This window comes from Gaeumannomyces tritici, assembly GCF_000145635.1.
Source record: "Gaeumannomyces tritici R3-111a-1 unplaced genomic scaffold supercont2.1, whole genome shotgun sequence".
Lineage (NCBI taxonomy): Eukaryota > Fungi > Ascomycota > Sordariomycetes > Magnaporthales > Magnaporthaceae > Gaeumannomyces > Gaeumannomyces tritici.
In genome coordinates, this window is record NW_008804545.1 from 4,106,228 (window position 1) to 4,121,124 (window position 14,897).

Genomic DNA, 14,897 nt, shown 5'->3' on the forward strand with positions numbered 1-14,897 from the left:
CCCCCTCCCTCTCTCTCTCTCCATGCTCGTTTTTTTTCTTCTCTTCTTCTTCCGGAACACAGACCAACTTTGGGCCTGAATGCTGACTGTCGAACGGCCTGGCCACCGCGCAGGTTTGTGTCAATCCCTGTCTCGGCTATGAATGACAAGCTTGGCAAGCAGGTCAAGGACCTCGAGACGGACATTGAGGGCCTGGGCAAGCGGCTTCACTACCTGGAGACGACGGCGAAGAACAGCCAAAGCAACATCGACAAGATCCTGCGTCGTGGCGATGCCTGAGGTGGACCTGCGGGTGTACAACAGCGTGTGCGTCGAGGCTGTGCGAGCGAGCGTGCGAGCAGCGCCCTGTCCGAACCCACCCCGCCAGCTGCAACCCACCAAGCAGACGCGTGCCGAGTGCCGAAACTTGTCGGTTGCCGGTGGCTTCTTCCCTATCCATGTGCATATCCTAGCCGCCGTTGTTCCTCCAAACCTGGGAGCTGAAGAAGCCGCCCCATATCCAGAGAGGCTCCTGTCTTAAAAATAAAAGCACGCGACCCTGGAATGTTCGAGCGGTGGGGATATCGTGACAAGGAAGCTTTTACCGTTGTTGGATCGGGGGAGCTCGAGGTCCTGAGAGCCCCTTGATGGAGAGCCCCTTGATCGCCCTGACGGAAAGAAGGCCCATGACAAAAGTGGCGGGAATCAGGGACCCGACCAACCTTGTTTGGCAGACATTTGATCGGTCGATCAGGCTCTGTCCAGTGGACAGACAGTGTCCAGCGGTACCCAGTGGTGTCCGGTGGTAGCAGGGCTGTTTGGTCTGGCAAGCCAAGATTCTCGCGCGTCTGGACTGGCGCGTATTGACGCTTGCGTGCTGGGCGGTGCCATGACACGGCAGCACTACCCACTCGCGCGCATACGGATTTGATAACCAACAAGCGTATCGCTCCAGACCGAAGGCGGCGGGAGGCGCTGCGGGCCAGTTTCCTGCCCTACCCGAAACTTGGCATTACAGGGAACGCCGAACCGCCGGCCAAGGCTGGAAGCGCGACCCCCCAAATTAGGCTGGAGCGTTTTCTGTCCCACCGTGGGAGCGTGGGTGGGAGCTGGAGCTGAAACGGCAAGAAGAATCGGACGGACCGCCGCCAGGGCTTCCATTTTAACTCCCAGCCCTACCGCCATCCCCTGGAATTGCCCGTGCGGATTTGGCGGTTCGGGTTTGCGGTTCGGGGATGGCGACGACATGCACTGTCGCAAAGCACGCGGATGCAGAAGCACCACATACTGTGTATGGTCGCCTCTGGCCACTGAGGTGCATGCGACGTGCGGGTTGACCGTCGGTAGGCCATGTCAGCATTGGGCTGCGAAAGGTCGGGCTCTGGTATGACCCCAGTCAGTGTCGCCCAAGTGCGACGAGGAGCACCAAGCTCTTTTGTGCCTGCGTCTTTACCCTCGCGAGTCGGGGGCCACCTCTTCTGATCTGCCTTTGTCTGTACATGGCCTCCCCTCGTCGAGGTGAGCGAGGTCGACACCGTCGGGCACTCACGGAGTCACATTTACGGGTCACGTCGGCCACAGGTCGGGGCTGCACAAAGTGGTGGCCTGGATTGTGCTGCGCATTAATGGCCAGCCGCTGACCGCAGTTTTCCGGCCCCCAACGCGTCCCCACCGGGCGGACCCTGGCCAACCACAGCCGGTCCCCGCTGTCAGATGGAGGGGGTGAGGGGGTGAGGGGTGGTGCCGCTACTGCAAATAGCAGCGCCAGCCAAGCCAACCCGCAGGAGTGAAGTTTGAGACCGGCCGACTGGCTCCGAGCGGGCCCGCTCGTTTTACGACGTGGTAGTCTCGAAGTCGGCCCAGTCAGTCTGCTCCAGCCTGTCGCTTGCCTGTTTTGGAGATTTTCGGTAGGGCGCAGGCCTTGCATGGACCGCAGGCTGTTAGCGTTGCTGATGGAGCCCGCACGGGGGCTTGCTTGCTTGCACATGCCGCCGCAACCTCCAGCTGCCAGTCGACGGCGGGCCTGGGTTCCCTTACTTGCCGCGCGCCCTAGACCGCCGCCAACGAGAGCCGGCCATGGGGTCTCGCCCGCCAGCCACCTGCCGCTCGCTGCCACAGGGTGGACGCTGCTGCAGCAGCGGGAGGGGGGGCATCCGCGGGGGCGAGGGTGCCTGGCTGAGGCTCCCATCACGTTGCCGCCTGTCTCCCTGCCCTACCGCCCCCTTCTCGCTCTCCCACTTGTGTTTGATAATAAAACCCAAGGTCACACCCAGCCCGCCCCGCCAGCTGACAGGCCAGCAGAGAGGAAACAAAAAACCCCTCTCCCCATCCCACGAGCTGCTGACACCATCCTCCTTCCATTCTGTTCCATACTTGGCGGCTCTGCGAACAAGACGCAAAAGAAACTCCAACCCCTCAGCTTATTCTGCCAACCCAACAGTATTCATCACACCACACACACTCACACACCCACACACCGTCCAGCTTGGTGGGCGAGCGTGGTCTCACTTTGTTGTCCTAGTATGTTTTGATCCCCCAGCCTCTCACAAGCCCAACGGCACATACGCACACTAGAACTTGGCTCCCCCGTCGTCGAATGCTGCCTGCCTGCCTACCTGCCTGCCTATCCCACGGGAAGCGGCGCTGACTTATTCAGGAAACAGACTCGAGATTCGGGCGTTGCTTGCTTGCCCCTTACCCCCAAGTCTAGTCGCGCTACTGCTACCATGTCTCGGTATCGAGATGAATACCCACCTCGTCGCCGCAGTCCTCCCGACTCCTACTACAGCGACGAGGAGGATGACGAGATCAACATCAGATTGCGACAGGGCCACCCTCAGCCTCAGCGAGGCCCGGTAAACTACGTTACGGCCCGGCCCCGCGACGCCGCGCCTCGCCCCTACTGGGAGCCGGGCCCGGAGCGTCTGGTCGTGACGGAACAGACTCTTGTGCGCGCCCGCTCCAAGTCGCGCGAGCGGCCCTCGCCTCCCTCGCCGCGGGGTCACCCTCAGCCTTCGTCCCAACCTCAGCAACAGGCGCAGCCACGCCCTCCTCCCACCGGCAATAGTCAGATCGTTATCAACAACTACAACAACGACAATGCCAACCTTTCCGGCTCGTCTTCCGACTCTGAGTCGGACCGCTCGACCACCTACTCACGCCGCAGCCACCACAGCCGCCACCAGAGCCAGCACCGCTTCGCCCCCGGGCCACCGCCTATTCATGTAGTCCCCGGTCCCCATCCCGGTCCCCCGGTGCAGCCTCAGATGAACCCCCGCATGGAGATGGATCTGATGCTTGCGCGCCGGGAGGCCGAGGAGTTGCGCAGTCGCGAGCGCGAACGCGAGGAGCGCGAGGCCAACCAGATGGAGCTCGTGCGACGCAGGGATGAGTGGGACTACCAGCGCACAACCGAGGAGCTCAAGGCGTTGAAGGACGCCCACGATCGCGAGCGCGATGAGCGCCGGCGTGAAAAGGAGACTGAGGAGGAGTTTGAGCTCCGCCGCGCCAAGAGGGAGCTCGATGAGATCCGCCGGAAGGAGCAGCGCCAGTCCGAGGAAGAGCGCATCCGTCGCGAGTACGAAATCCAGCGTCTTGAGCGGGAGAAGAAATCAGCCGACGACAAGGCGCAGCGTGAAGCCGAGGAGGACCGCATCCACCGCGAGTACGAGATCAAGCGCCTCGAGAGGGAGAAGAAGGCGGCCGAGGAGAAGGCGAGGCGTGAAAAGGCCGACCAGGAGGCCATCGCCCGCTACAAGGCGGAGCTGGCCGAGAAGGAGAAGAGAGAGAGGGAGGCCAAGGAGGCTGCCGACAAGGAGTACCAGCGTCGCCTGCAAGAGGACCTCATCAACGCCGGAGTTGACGAGAAGCACATCCAGGCCATCATGAAGAAGGAGAAGATCAAGGAGGAAGAGAAGCCCAAGGAAAAGGAAAGGGACAAGGGCAAGGAACGCGCCACCTACACTCGCATGGCCCGTCGCCATCTCTCCATCGAGACTCTCAACGCTTTCCGCATCGACTACGATCTTGACCCACAGGTACGTCGAATCAACTGCTCTTGCTGCCAGGGCGTGGCCCGTGCCGCCGCAATCATGGCGGAATGCGAACTAACTGGGCATAACCCATACCAATAGGACCCCAACTACCTCCTCATCAAGCGCTGGGTTCCCGAGGAGGAGCAAGACCAGCTTTGGCGGCATACCCGCATCATCCGTGACAGGCGGGCGGCCGTCACGACGACCATGCACCACGACGTCCACCACCACGACAGCGTCCACCACCACGATAGCCTGAAGCAGGAAGTTGTGATCAAGGTTGACGACCACCGCCACCGCAAGAAGGATGACTTTATCTTTGTCAAGAAGAAGCGCGAGCGATCCCGGTCGCCTAGCCTGCTCATGTACCTCGCTGGTGCCCAGCCTCGCTAAAAGGATATGGATATGAGTTGGGACAAAGCGCGGGGGAGGCTTCAACAAAGAAAAAAAGAAGAAACACAAAAAAAAGTAACGAAAACATGAAGAAATACCCTTACCTACCCCTTCGGCTTGTACAAGGAGGATTTCCCCCGTCCCCCCATCACTTCGAATTCCCTGCTCATTTACTGCCCCCTGGATTTGGTTTTTGTCCGTCCCCCTTTTTCTGTTTAGTCTTCATTTCTACAGCCACAAGCCCGCAGTCTTTCCTGGAAAGTGTTTACGCTTACGACGACACTGGGTGGATCGTTGTTTTGTTCTTGGAAGGAAGGTGTGCTCTGTATGGCTAGGGTCCTTGGGCCACTTGTGTCCCATGATTTTGTTCCTTGCGTTTTGAATAGGTAGTTGGACGATCAACCCCATTTTTTATGAGCCGAGATCTATCAAACACATTAAAAGCACCTGGATATGAGCAGCCCAAAAAAAAAAACCCCCGCCAGTCTTGTGCAAGTCCCCAAGTGCTGGCGTCTAAGGATGCTCCTGAACCGCCCTTTAACTTCTCTTCGTCTTTTCCAAGTCTTCTCGATGGGTATATACACACAAGTCGCACGCCTCGTGCAGACGCGATAAAGAAATATGGGGAGGGGATTCGGTTGGGTGGAGGTGGTGTTACAGATGTCATATTGATAACAACGAGGGGTTTCTTTTCTTTGGTGAGACCTCCTCCATATAACCCGCGCGAAATCATCATCACAGCGCCTTCTCGGCCTGGGCGCCTCCGCCGCCGCCCACGCTCCAGCTGAGCTCGGCGCGCATGATGAGCTCCTCGTACACGGTCCAGGCGAGGGCGGAGCTCAGGGCCTTGCGGGTCATGCGCAGGGCCAGGCCGTCCCAGAGCGAGCGGGCGCCCTCCTCGGCCAGCATGGTGGCGGCGGCGCGGAGCATGTTGCGGTAGCGGTGCGGCTGCAGCTGGATGCGCGTCTTGACGGCGTCGAAGGGGTTGGACACGACCGAGCACGCCGTGGCCGCCAGCACGCCCGAGCTGAAGTTGACGGCGGCGGCGCGCGAGACGCCCATCCTGTTGTTGTTGTTGTTGTTTTTGTTATTTTTGTTTTTGTCGTCGTTGCCGCCGTCGTCGTCACCCACGGAGCGGGAGGAGGAGAGCGCGCTCAGGCGGCGCTTGGCCTGCTCGTACAGCAGCACGTAGAGCCCCGCGTAGGGGGCGTCGCGGATGGCGGTGGCGCCGAAGCCGGCGAAGAAGCCGCGGGGACCTTCGGAGCGGAGAATGTCGCGGCCGGCGCCGGCGATGGAGCGGTACGCGTACAGCGACGACTCGTACCGCACCTTGATGACCGTCAGCGGCATCAGCACGAAGCCCGCGAACCCGCGCGCCGTCGCCCCGGCCAGCATGTTGCCCGTGTTGGACAGCTTGACCAGCCTGCTGCTGCTGCTGTCGCCCCCCCTGCTGCCGTTGCTGCTACTGCTGCCGCCGGCAACGTGTGGGCGGCCATCTTGACGGGATGCGCCAGACGACGGCGGCGGGACGGCTAGGAAGGGGATGTTGACGGCGGCGGCCTTGCGGATGGCGTTGAGAGAGCTAAAGTACAGGGCGGAGCCGAAGCCGGTGCGCAGGGCCGACGGGACGGTGCCGCGCCAGAGCCCGCGCAGGCCGGCGGGGGAGGCGCGGATCTCGGCCAGCGAGCGGGCGAGGCTATGGTGGCCCGACTGCTGCACGCGCGTCTTGAGTAGGTCGATGGGCTGCAGGAGCGCGGCCGAGAGGACGCCGGACCCGAGGCCGGCTACGAAGTGGAAGGCTGGAGCATTTTTGGGGTTGCTGTGTTAGAAGACAGCGGGGAGTTTTTCTCGAGATTGTTTTTCGAGAGACGGTAAGGGGAAGGGGATAGTCTCTCACAAGACTTGGAGCCGCCTTTGCCGGAGCCATTGGACATGGCGGTAAGCTTGGGCCGGACGGCCGTGGGCTTGGAGGGGTGGGCTGTCGTCACTGTGTTGACTCTTAGAGAACCCTGCGCGGGTTGAGCTTGAATGGGTGGGGTGGGATGGGCCGATGTTTTTTTTTCAATAGGGCCCGACACCGACGCCAGCCATGGCGCAGAGTAAAAACAGGAAGAGTGCGCGAGCGCAGCAGCAGCAGCAGCAAAGACACTCTCACTACCGCTCCCGACGACTTCTCAGGGGCAGGCGGGTGAGATGGCAAAGCTACGAGGTCGAGGATTTGCTGGGGTGGGTAGCTCTTGCCTCGATGACGGCATTCCTAGCCCCAAGGTCCAGGCGCCAAGTCACATAGGCAGGATGGAGTCAGCAGCAGTGACTTGTGGGCGACCTTCCAGTGCCAAGTGCTAGAAAAGAAGCTGTGTTGGCCCGAAGGACCCGAGCAAATTTCTTAGTGCGCTGAATTGGCCGCTGACTGGATTTTGCATCGTTTGCATCGTCATTCTATACTAGATGATAATTATAACACAAGTTCCTGCTTCGGCCTCCCTATGAGCAAGACGTGCAAACAAAGGGCCAAAGGCCGACCACTAGACGTATGCGCCTTCCCGGCTTTACTGCTGTATCTCCATCCACTCTCTCTAGATTCTCCACTAACTACTTCAACGAACCATCAGTCCTAGGAGACGGGAACTCGGGAACATCCTGTGTCATTACTGAGGCTGATAACGACGTTGTCCGCGCATCCAAGCCACTCCTGGCGCAGGAGTGCCCCCGCCACCCATAGCAAAGGGAGCACAGCTGCCAGAAATTTCGTTACTGGGTTAAAATGCTCGCTCGCCTTGCACGCCTTGTTCTGAGATGTGTGCGCATAGAAGGGAGTTTATAGATTGTTAACTTTTTGGTGTTACGAAGCACCCGCTCGTCGCTACCATGACCATCGCCACCATGACCGCCGCAGCAAGAGCGGCAGGCCTCACAACAACGGGCTACTGTCACACAATCAACAACCGTGGCCACACCGGCTACCGCAAATGGGGTTCGTCATCTTCCGCTGCACCTACGACAACGACGCCCTGTGGGACGCCTTTATAGCCGTCGTCAAAGCCAGCGCGGCTTTTTGCCTGCGGATGAGAAAGCAGCAGGACATTTTGGGCCCGGACCTCGAATGTACCGTAGTTGAGGACCGCGAGGCCTTCAACGGCGCTTCTAAAAACGCGGTGCGCGAGCGCTTTCGCGCCTGGGTTGCAGCCCGTTCGGTCGAGCGCGACGGCGAGGGAATTTACAACCCAGATGTCGAAGAGCTGCCGCGCTTCCGGTACTGCGTTTACGTTGACCGTGCTTGCCTCAAAGCCGTACGCGTATCGTGGTCCGAAATCCGGTTTAATTACTTCCTTTGCGGCCAAATCGTCGTTATTAACGCCGCGCCCGGGGACCCGCCTATACCGCCCGATTCGGACGAGGAGGATGAGGATGAGAATGACGATTGTGACGACGTTTACGAAGAGGTGGAGGGCTCGACGGCTAAGGACGTCGGCTGGACGTACGCTAGTGCTAGCCTGCTCGTTGAGACCTACGAGGAGCTGCACCTCAGGGGTAGCGAGTGGGAGACGTGGGAGATGATTTATAAGCGGCCGTCGCCTGACGGGCCCGCGGTGCAGGAGGGCGAGCACCTTTTGGATGTCGGTCTAACGCGAGAAGCGTAAACGGGTTGCATCGGATGGAGGAAGAGGCTGGGAGAAAAGGTCCGTGTTGTGGGCTGGTATCTGACCAGGGAACCCCCCATCACATTAGAAATTATAACATGGGGCATGTGGCCTATCCTAACCATTGAGCGACCCCCTCGTTATCCCCTTTTCCCTTTTTCAATATTTTTGATTACCTTCCCGCCAGCTATCATTTAAAGCGTTTTAACCAGCTTAATTACGATGCCGTCCGCTTTCGCCTTATTATTTTTGAATTTTTGGGAGCTGTAAGCTTGGTTGGCGTTGTTAATGGCAACCCCCATTTGCCCACCGTTGGCGGCGCAGCCAATTAAGGCCGCGCTGCGCTGCTTTTCGGTAGCTTTTTCGCCCCCGTCGATGGTACTGGCAATGTTTTCGTAAAGCACGAACGACTTAACGAAAGGGCTAATACGTGCTTAACAAGCACTAAAGTGGTAAGGCTTTCGGGCAGCGACAAGGGCCACTCCTGGCAGCCGCCGTCGGCCGAAACGGTTATGGTAAAAAAAGCGTTTATGCCCTTGTTGCTCTGGCCGACGAAGCGGGGGTAGGCGCCGATGTACTCGAGCTCCTCGGCGTCGAGCCCCCTGCGACTGGCCGCCCGACACGCCGTAGCAGACGCGCTCCTTCCCCTCGACGCACGACTGGCGCGCCCGCAGGGGCGGGCTGCTGCTCGTCATGGCGAGCGGGAAGGCCGAGGCTAGGGTGGTGGCGGCGGCTGCCACCAGCGCGGCTAGGGAGAGGGCCTTGTTGGAGAGCATCTTGTCGAGCGGGGGGTGGGCTCTGTAGCTTTGTTTTGGTGGGCTTGAGGGAAATGAGTGTGAGGGAAAGCGATGGATAATCCAAGGCCGGCTGCGAGGTGGGAGCTGGAGCTGGTGGGCTGAAGAGAGAAAGAGAGAGGTGAGGGATTGCTAGAGAGAACCTGATTGGCTTTACACGTCACTGTACCAATACATGGCTGGTTGGGAGGTGGTAGGCAGATTCGGTTGCCCCTGAGCCGCCCGTCCACCTAACAAGTCAGACGTTGCAAACAGCTGCGAGGTATTTGGTATGCGATTTTATGGCTTCTGCAATCTTCATTTACCTCCCTTGTTGTCTCCAGCCCCGACAATAGACTCCAAGCGTCCGGCCAGGAGCCGGTGCCGCTTGACAACCTGCACCCACTCCTCTTCTGCCCCGCCGCCGACATCGAGGCTGGCGAGGAACAGACCAAAGTCACCTCCCAGTCGTCCCAGACTGCCGGCGCAGTACAACACCTGGGTCAGGAGACTGTCGCGCGAGCCCTGGTCCTTCACCGTGGGCAGATAAGTTCTCAATGTCTCTAGAAGCATGTCCACTAGGTGCAGCGGGAACGTGGCAAGCGGCGATGGTAGCGGCTCGAGGAGGTCCTGCTGCTGCTCCTTTTGCAGCTGTGATGGTGCAGATGAAGGCTCAGCCTCAGGAAATATACTTCGGTACATGGACACAATGGCGAAACTCTGCTCTCTGAAGATCTCAATGTACTTTTTGAGATACTTTTCCGTCTGCTGGCCGCCCGACCAGGCGCCCCCGTTCCGCAGAGAGGAGGTCTGCTTGGCCCTCTCCTGGTCGGCGAGGTCGCGCAGGGGCGATAGGGCCTCGAGCATGGTCACCAGCATGGCCAGACGGCAGACCAGGAAGAGGGCACCCAGGACACGCTCCTGTGAGTCGTGGGCGTGGTCGGGTTTGATGTCAGGCAGAACCCTGCGCAGCCAGCTGATGGTGCGAAGCGAGGCGGCCAGCTTCAAGCCCGGCGCCTTCAGGGACAAGATTAGGTTCGAGGCCATGGTGCGCATAGCCTCGTCGGCTTGCGATGACACGGACGAGACAAGAGGCGAGTCCGGGTGCAGGGAGTGGAGACGACGAATGTGGCCGTTGAGGTCAAGGGCCGACGAGTAGTTGACTGGGGCGGTCGAAATGGAAGATGAGAGCAGGGCCGGCAGCTCCAGCACGTCGACCAGGCGCTCAACGTTCCTGGACAGCAGCAGGGCCTTTCTCCTGCGGGCCAGGAGCTCGTGCTCACCCGCCTTGTTGTACGTGGTAGAGAAGCGGACGGCCTCGTTGTCGAGCTTGGGGATGGCGCTGCGGAGCTCCGCGGTGCCGGCCGCCAGGACTGGCAGGGTGGAGTCGAGCGCGGCATGGTGAGTAGCAGACTCGATGATGGGTTTGTGCGACCGCTTGGAGAGCTTCTGTAGCGACAGCAGGAGGCCGTGTGATGCCTGAGAAAGTGCCTGCGGCTCCGTGGTATCCAGGGCCGAGACGGGCTGGGCGGCCAGGGAGGCGAGGTACTCGAGCGAGGCCTGGTCGGCTACCGGGGCCGGCCATGTGAGGCCGGGCTCAGATTCAGGGGGGCCCGGCGCCGCCGACACGAGGAGGTCGTAGAGGAGGTCGGCCATGTCTACGAGCAGGGCATCCTGGTTCCCTCTCGCAATCCAGTGACCGTGCTGATCTGTCTCCTCGCCCCGGTGTGGGCAGTGGTGGTGATCAGGGGCGAGACAGCCAGGCGCGCACGTGACGATGGCGGGATCTTGGTTGACAGAAGGCAGGCTCTCCAGCTGGCCACTTGACCCTTTGACGCTGGAACTGCCCTGCAGGCTGTCAGCTCAGCTGGCGTTCCACTGCCCCGTGACTTGCTCCTTTGCGGTGGGTCCCGGCATGGTAAAGAGGTGGGCTGTCAGCATACGGGGCGTGAACCAGCTCGATAGACGACGATAAGAAACCCTGGCAATAAAAAAGCTTCCCCAACAAATTCGGTCCTTAGACAGGGGGGCGGTAGCGTCGGCCAGAGAGGTACCCGCATGGACCAAGCCAAGATGCTGTGAATCTTAACCTTGAGCCTCGATTTTTTTTGACAAGAAAAATGGCACACTGTTGCGGCAACCTGACTGGCATCTCAAAGAAACGCCACAGAGCAGCAACATTGGAGCACGTGGCAGCGACGGGCAGGCGCAGACAACAGACAGCCGGCAGCAGGCTGATGTACCCATCACGAGGTTCCGCGACAGTCTCGTGCCTGCCCGTTTTGCGTTGAGCCCCGATCGTCCAGGGATGGCCCTCATTGGCCTTGGCCACCACGGCGGTCAATAAGCGGGGCCTACAGGCTGTCATTACTTGCCGTTGCTTTGCTCAGCGTGCCGTCCAATCCAGTCCCGTGGCGGGTGTCTGGGCTGTCTAGCGCCCGTGAGCGTGCGGGACGACCCCTGTGACAGGGACCAACGCTGGCTGAGGCCCTCATGAATTTACTTTGGACCCTGCCCGCCACCACAAAAACAACATTTACTGCTGTGTCTGCACAATCACCACCAGAACTTTTCCACGCCAAAACTGCCCAAAGCCGCTCCTGCCCGCCGCATTTTCCCAGCCCAGCCGCCGATCGCAAGGGCCAAGCAGCGTCCCGTCCCGCTCTTTGCCTCATTTCGAGGCCCTCGTCTCGACGAGGGAACAGCCCCTCGGTGACGACATAGTACCGGCCTCGCTGGCAGTGGTGCCTCGAGCAGCCACCCAACCAGAATCGCCAAGATGCGAGATCCGTTCCCCATACCGATAATCCCCGCCCTGAGCAAGGCAGTCGAGCCCCTGGCCGAGAAGCTCTCGTTATCGACGCTGCCGCTGCACATCCACGAGGTTGTTGCCGGCGTTCTTCTCTACACCTTCGTCCAGCTCGTCGTCTCGCCATGGATCTCGATGAAGCTCTGGCCAAAGTACTATCCCCTCCATGACCGAGGCAAGCGTGTCAGCTGGGACGCCCACGTCGTGTCCATGGTCCAGAGCTGCCTCATCAACGTCCTGGCCGTCTGGGTTATGTTCGCCGACGAGGAGCGCTGGAACATGGACCGGGAGCAGCGTGTTTGGGGCTACACGGGCGCCCACGGCATGATCCAGGGCTTGGCCGCCGGCTACTTTGTCTGGGATCTCATCGTGACCGTCATTCACCTCGACGTTTTCGGCCTCGGCCTTCTGGCCCACGCCAGCAGCGCCCTGGCCGTCTATTCGTTTGGCTTTGTGAGTGTGACCCTTCTCCCCTCCTGCGTCAGTCGCCACCTTGTCGACAAAGCTAACCGGCCGTTCACAGAGGCCGGTCCTCAACTACTACGCGACCACCTTCATCCTTTATGAGTTGTCGACTCCCTTTCTGAATATCCACTGGTTCTTGGACAAGCTGGAGATGACGGGGACCAGGGCCCAGCTGTACAACGGCATCTGCCTCATCACCGTCTTCTTCTCGTGCCGCCTGGTATGGGGCAACTACCAATCTGCCATGGTCTACAAGGATATGTGGCACGCCGTGAAGTCGGGCCCAGCCATATTGGCGTCTCAGACAGCCAACAGCGCTTCCGTCGCGTACGGTGGTGACGACATCATGAGGTTCGCCCAGGACGCCGGGCCGATCCCCATGTGGCTTACTGGCGTCTACTTGGCAAGCAACATGACGCTTAACATGCTCAACGTCCACTGGTTCTTCAAGATGATCAAGGCTGTCAAGAAGCGCTTCGAGCCGGCCAAGGATGCGCCGAAATCCAAGGAAAAGGTGGCAGCCGTCACCCCCAAGGGCGTCGCTACGGGCCTGCAGCAGAAGGCTGACGAGCTCCGCAAGCGACAACTGCTAGACTCAGTGCCTGCTATCGAGAGCGACCTCGCCGAGATGCAGTAGTCGAGTATCGAGCCTGATTTTTCGGTCCCTGTCGCGCTTCACGCCGCGTCCTCGCCCAGACCCGCGCGGGCACAGAGATTGCTTTGGGTCGTCATGTGGCCCAAATCTCCGTCCCTGTCGCCAGTTTTGGTGTCCTTCTGTTTCTAGGTTTCTATTGGTTGGTTATGGCGATTATAGATCATGTATATAATGCTCGTCGATTGCTTATTTGACTGTTACCTCCTGCACTGCGCCTCGCCCATATGCTTTTCTCTCGGTTTCCTGCACCACAGGGGGATAACCACGCCATGCAAGGTTATACCTTGGCCAAAAATCCTTGTTCATCCCGAAGTCGTCCAGAATGGTTATACCTACTTTACAGCTTTCATATCTGGTTACAGGATAACACTCACGGAACCCATCTGAACGAGAGGATATCTATACAACGGGTTTTATTTACAGGCGCGGGGAGTTGATATCAGTACTCGGCAGGGAGGAAGAGAAGGAGCCATTCAGAAGGCGGAAAACGCGCGGCAGCCCCCATCCACCATGTCGCCTAGTCGTCGGACTCGATCTCGACCTCTTCGTCGTCATCATCACCACTCTCGTCCACCTCATCTCTGCCGACAACTGAGCGAGCAGCAGGCTTTCCCTTGCCGCACCCTCCTCCGGCGCCCGCCCCGGCTCCTGCTGCGAGAAGACCTGCCAAAGGGTTGGCGCCACCGCCCGCGCCGCCCGCACCACCCAAGAGGGCAGCAATCCCGCCCCCCTTCGCTTTGCCCTTGCCCTTGCCCTTGCCTCCGCCACCTGCGCCAGTAGCGCCCCCTCCGCCCGCCGCCGCCGCCTTTTTGTTGTTGGTCTCAACCACGTCCTTTGCTGCTGGCGTGCCGCCGGCTGCCCCGCCTAGGAGACCCAGGATGTCTCCGAGGCCGCCGCCCGCGCCCGCGCCACCGGCCCCGCCGGCTCCGGCACCTCCGAGGAGGCCGAGGATCGATCCTAGCCCGCCAGCTCTACCGGCTCCGGCACTTGCGGCTCCCCTGCTGCCCGTCAGCCTGCCGAGGAGACCGGCGATATCGCCGGGCCCGCCGCCGCCGGCTGCTGGAGCTGCGGCCCTTTTTTTACGTCGAGTTTTTCCATGTCAGCAATGTCTCGAGTCGGAGCCTGCCTGCCCTCACTGGCTAGCCGCCAAGCCGGATGCACTTACTGCTTGATGTTGGCGAGGCTGGCCCCGGAACCGGCGGTCTCTGCCTTCCTGGAGAGCCCGCCCGTCGGTGCCGCCGCCGTGGCCGTCGCGAGCGCGGCCAGCGCGCTCACGAGGGCTGTCTTTGTGTGCATTGTTTTGTTGTTTTGTGGAGTAATCGTTAAGGTGTCAAACCTGAGCGACGAGGTCAAGGAGAGACCGGCGGCGATTATGCACAGCACAGCAGCCACTTGAGTGATGGAAGACGATGGACTAGAGACCTGGGGACTTGGGGAGTGTCTATACAACAGGACCTACGGCGGTCGTGATCTCAGCGTCGGGCGGACGAGCAGAGAGCGCGCGCAACAGCTCGTGCTTTTATATACGCACACAACCTGCCGGCTTCGTCATCGCCTCCCCCCTATGCGCGCACACACGCGCGCGAGAGTCTGAGGGAGGAGGGCCGACTAGTAGCCCCCGGCCATGATCTCCAACTTTGCGCATTGGGACCAAGGCGTGCCAGCAGTCCTCCCGGAGCGCCAAGACAAGCTTTTGGTCCCAAACGGCCCAAAACAGGACGCCGAGATGGTGACAGCTGAAGAATAGGGACGATTCAGAACTAGCCAGCTCACCCAAGTACCCAAGCAACCTCTCTTTTTTTCCCATCTCGCATTCGTCTCGGCGGGCTGGCCAGTAGTAGGGCAAACGGTCGACGTCTGGGGATCCTGTCACGCTGCGTTTCTGGGGGGGAGACCGACGACATGCTGTTGTTTCGTCCGTTCGGGGAGGTGCGGAAGATGGACTGTGTAAGAGGCGGGACGGAAACGAGGAAAGGAACAAGAAAAAAAAAAGAGTTTGTTCACCATGCCGCGCGAGGCAGCTTTTGGCGGACACACATGTGCGGTCGAGACGGGAGAGGGAGTGGAAAAAAGAAACAGGCTCGGACCAATCAGTTGTGATGGGGCGCTTCATCCTATCTCGGCCCGCGAGTCTTTTCTCTCTCCTGT

General features: G+C 60.1%; 10 protein-coding genes across 10 annotated transcripts in view; 5 read left to right on the forward strand and 5 right to left on the reverse strand.

Moving 5' to 3' along the window:
- The window catches only part of GGTG_01281 (hypothetical protein), a 4,546-nt gene extending 3,936 nt beyond the window's left edge, over nucleotides 1-610 (forward strand). Inside the window, exon 8 of the mRNA XM_009219043.1 lies at nucleotides 114-610. The gene's annotated coding sequence lies outside the window, so the exon portion shown is untranslated. The remainder of the gene's footprint in view (nucleotides 1-113) is intronic.
- Nucleotides 1-1,140, reverse strand: GGTG_01282 (hypothetical protein; the record flags this gene model as incomplete). Its single annotated transcript, XM_009219044.1, has 2 exons — nucleotides 1-431; nucleotides 891-1,140. 2 exons carry the CDS (start codon nucleotides 1,138-1,140, stop codon nucleotides 121-123), a joined length of 561 nt encoding a protein of 186 aa, XP_009217308.1. The 3' UTR covers nucleotides 1-120.
- Nucleotides 1,141-1,329: 189 nt separating this feature from the next.
- Nucleotides 1,330-1,769, forward strand: GGTG_01283 (hypothetical protein; the record flags this gene model as incomplete). Its single annotated transcript, XM_009219045.1, has 2 exons — nucleotides 1,330-1,374; nucleotides 1,626-1,769. 2 exons carry the CDS (start codon nucleotides 1,330-1,332, stop codon nucleotides 1,767-1,769), a joined length of 189 nt encoding a protein of 62 aa, XP_009217309.1.
- A 504-nt stretch (nucleotides 1,770-2,273) lies between these two features.
- GGTG_01284 (hypothetical protein) lies at nucleotides 2,274-4,917 on the forward strand. The gene is made up of 3 exons (XM_009219046.1): nucleotides 2,274-2,499; nucleotides 2,636-4,016; nucleotides 4,113-4,917. Exons 2-3 carry the CDS (start codon nucleotides 2,706-2,708, stop codon nucleotides 4,404-4,406), a joined length of 1,605 nt encoding a protein of 534 aa, XP_009217310.1. The 5' UTR covers nucleotides 2,274-2,499; nucleotides 2,636-2,705; the 3' UTR covers nucleotides 4,407-4,917.
- Nucleotides 4,918-5,141: 224 nt separating this feature from the next.
- GGTG_01285 (solute carrier family 25 member 38) lies at nucleotides 5,142-6,340 on the reverse strand (the record flags this gene model as incomplete). The annotated part of the gene is made up of 2 exons (XM_009219047.1): nucleotides 5,142-6,205; nucleotides 6,304-6,340. The coding sequence occupies 2 exons, from the start codon at nucleotides 6,338-6,340 to the stop codon at nucleotides 5,142-5,144; spliced, it is 1,101 nt and encodes a 366-aa protein (XP_009217311.1).
- A 336-nt stretch (nucleotides 6,341-6,676) lies between these two features.
- GGTG_01286 (hypothetical protein) lies at nucleotides 6,677-8,318 on the forward strand. Its single transcript, XM_009219048.1, has 2 exons — nucleotides 6,677-6,937; nucleotides 7,019-8,318. The coding sequence occupies exon 2, from the start codon at nucleotides 7,376-7,378 to the stop codon at nucleotides 8,045-8,047; it is 672 nt and encodes a 223-aa protein (XP_009217312.1). The 5' UTR covers nucleotides 6,677-6,937; nucleotides 7,019-7,375; the 3' UTR covers nucleotides 8,048-8,318.
- A 257-nt stretch (nucleotides 8,319-8,575) lies between these two features.
- GGTG_01287 (hypothetical protein) lies at nucleotides 8,576-8,823 on the reverse strand (the record flags this gene model as incomplete). The annotated part of the gene is made up of 2 exons (XM_009219049.1): nucleotides 8,576-8,591; nucleotides 8,657-8,823. 2 exons carry the CDS (start codon nucleotides 8,821-8,823, stop codon nucleotides 8,576-8,578), a joined length of 183 nt encoding a protein of 60 aa, XP_009217313.1.
- Nucleotides 8,824-9,138: 315 nt separating this feature from the next.
- GGTG_01288 (hypothetical protein) lies at nucleotides 9,139-10,476 on the reverse strand (the record flags this gene model as incomplete). Its single annotated transcript, XM_009219050.1, has 1 exon — nucleotides 9,139-10,476. The coding sequence occupies one exon, from the start codon at nucleotides 10,474-10,476 to the stop codon at nucleotides 9,139-9,141; it is 1,338 nt and encodes a 445-aa protein (XP_009217314.1).
- Nucleotides 10,477-10,863: 387 nt separating this feature from the next.
- On the forward strand, nucleotides 10,864-13,037 carry GGTG_01289 (transmembrane protein 56). Its single transcript, XM_009219051.1, has 2 exons — nucleotides 10,864-12,082; nucleotides 12,153-13,037. Exons 1-2 carry the CDS (start codon nucleotides 11,600-11,602, stop codon nucleotides 12,729-12,731), a joined length of 1,062 nt encoding a protein of 353 aa, XP_009217315.1. The 5' UTR covers nucleotides 10,864-11,599; the 3' UTR covers nucleotides 12,732-13,037.
- A 183-nt stretch (nucleotides 13,038-13,220) lies between these two features.
- Nucleotides 13,221-14,045, reverse strand: GGTG_01290 (hypothetical protein; the record flags this gene model as incomplete). The annotated part of the gene is made up of 2 exons (XM_009219052.1): nucleotides 13,221-13,822; nucleotides 13,915-14,045. 2 exons carry the CDS (start codon nucleotides 14,043-14,045, stop codon nucleotides 13,267-13,269), a joined length of 687 nt encoding a protein of 228 aa, XP_009217316.1. The 3' UTR covers nucleotides 13,221-13,266.
- Between the last annotated feature and the right edge of the window lie 852 nt (nucleotides 14,046-14,897).

What these genes read in the sequence shown, in the direction of transcription:
- GGTG_01284 (XM_009219046.1), top strand. Translation starts at nt 2,706, where the DNA reads ATGTCTCGGTATCGAGATGAATACCCACCTCGTCGCCGCAGTCCTCCC. An exon ending in ACTACGATCTTGACCCACAG is followed by an intron (nt 4,017 to 4,112) that starts GTACGTCGAATC and finishes CCATACCAATAG; the next exon opens with GACCCCAACTACCTCCTCAT.
- GGTG_01286 (XM_009219048.1), top strand. Translation starts at nt 7,376, where the DNA reads ATGGGGTTCGTCATCTTCCGCTGCACCTACGACAACGACGCCCTGTGG.
- GGTG_01289 (XM_009219051.1), top strand. Translation starts at nt 11,600, where the DNA reads ATGCGAGATCCGTTCCCCATACCGATAATCCCCGCCCTGAGCAAGGCA. An exon ending in CCGTCTATTCGTTTGGCTTT is followed by an intron (nt 12,083 to 12,152) that starts GTGAGTGTGACC and finishes GGCCGTTCACAG; the next exon opens with AGGCCGGTCCTCAACTACTA.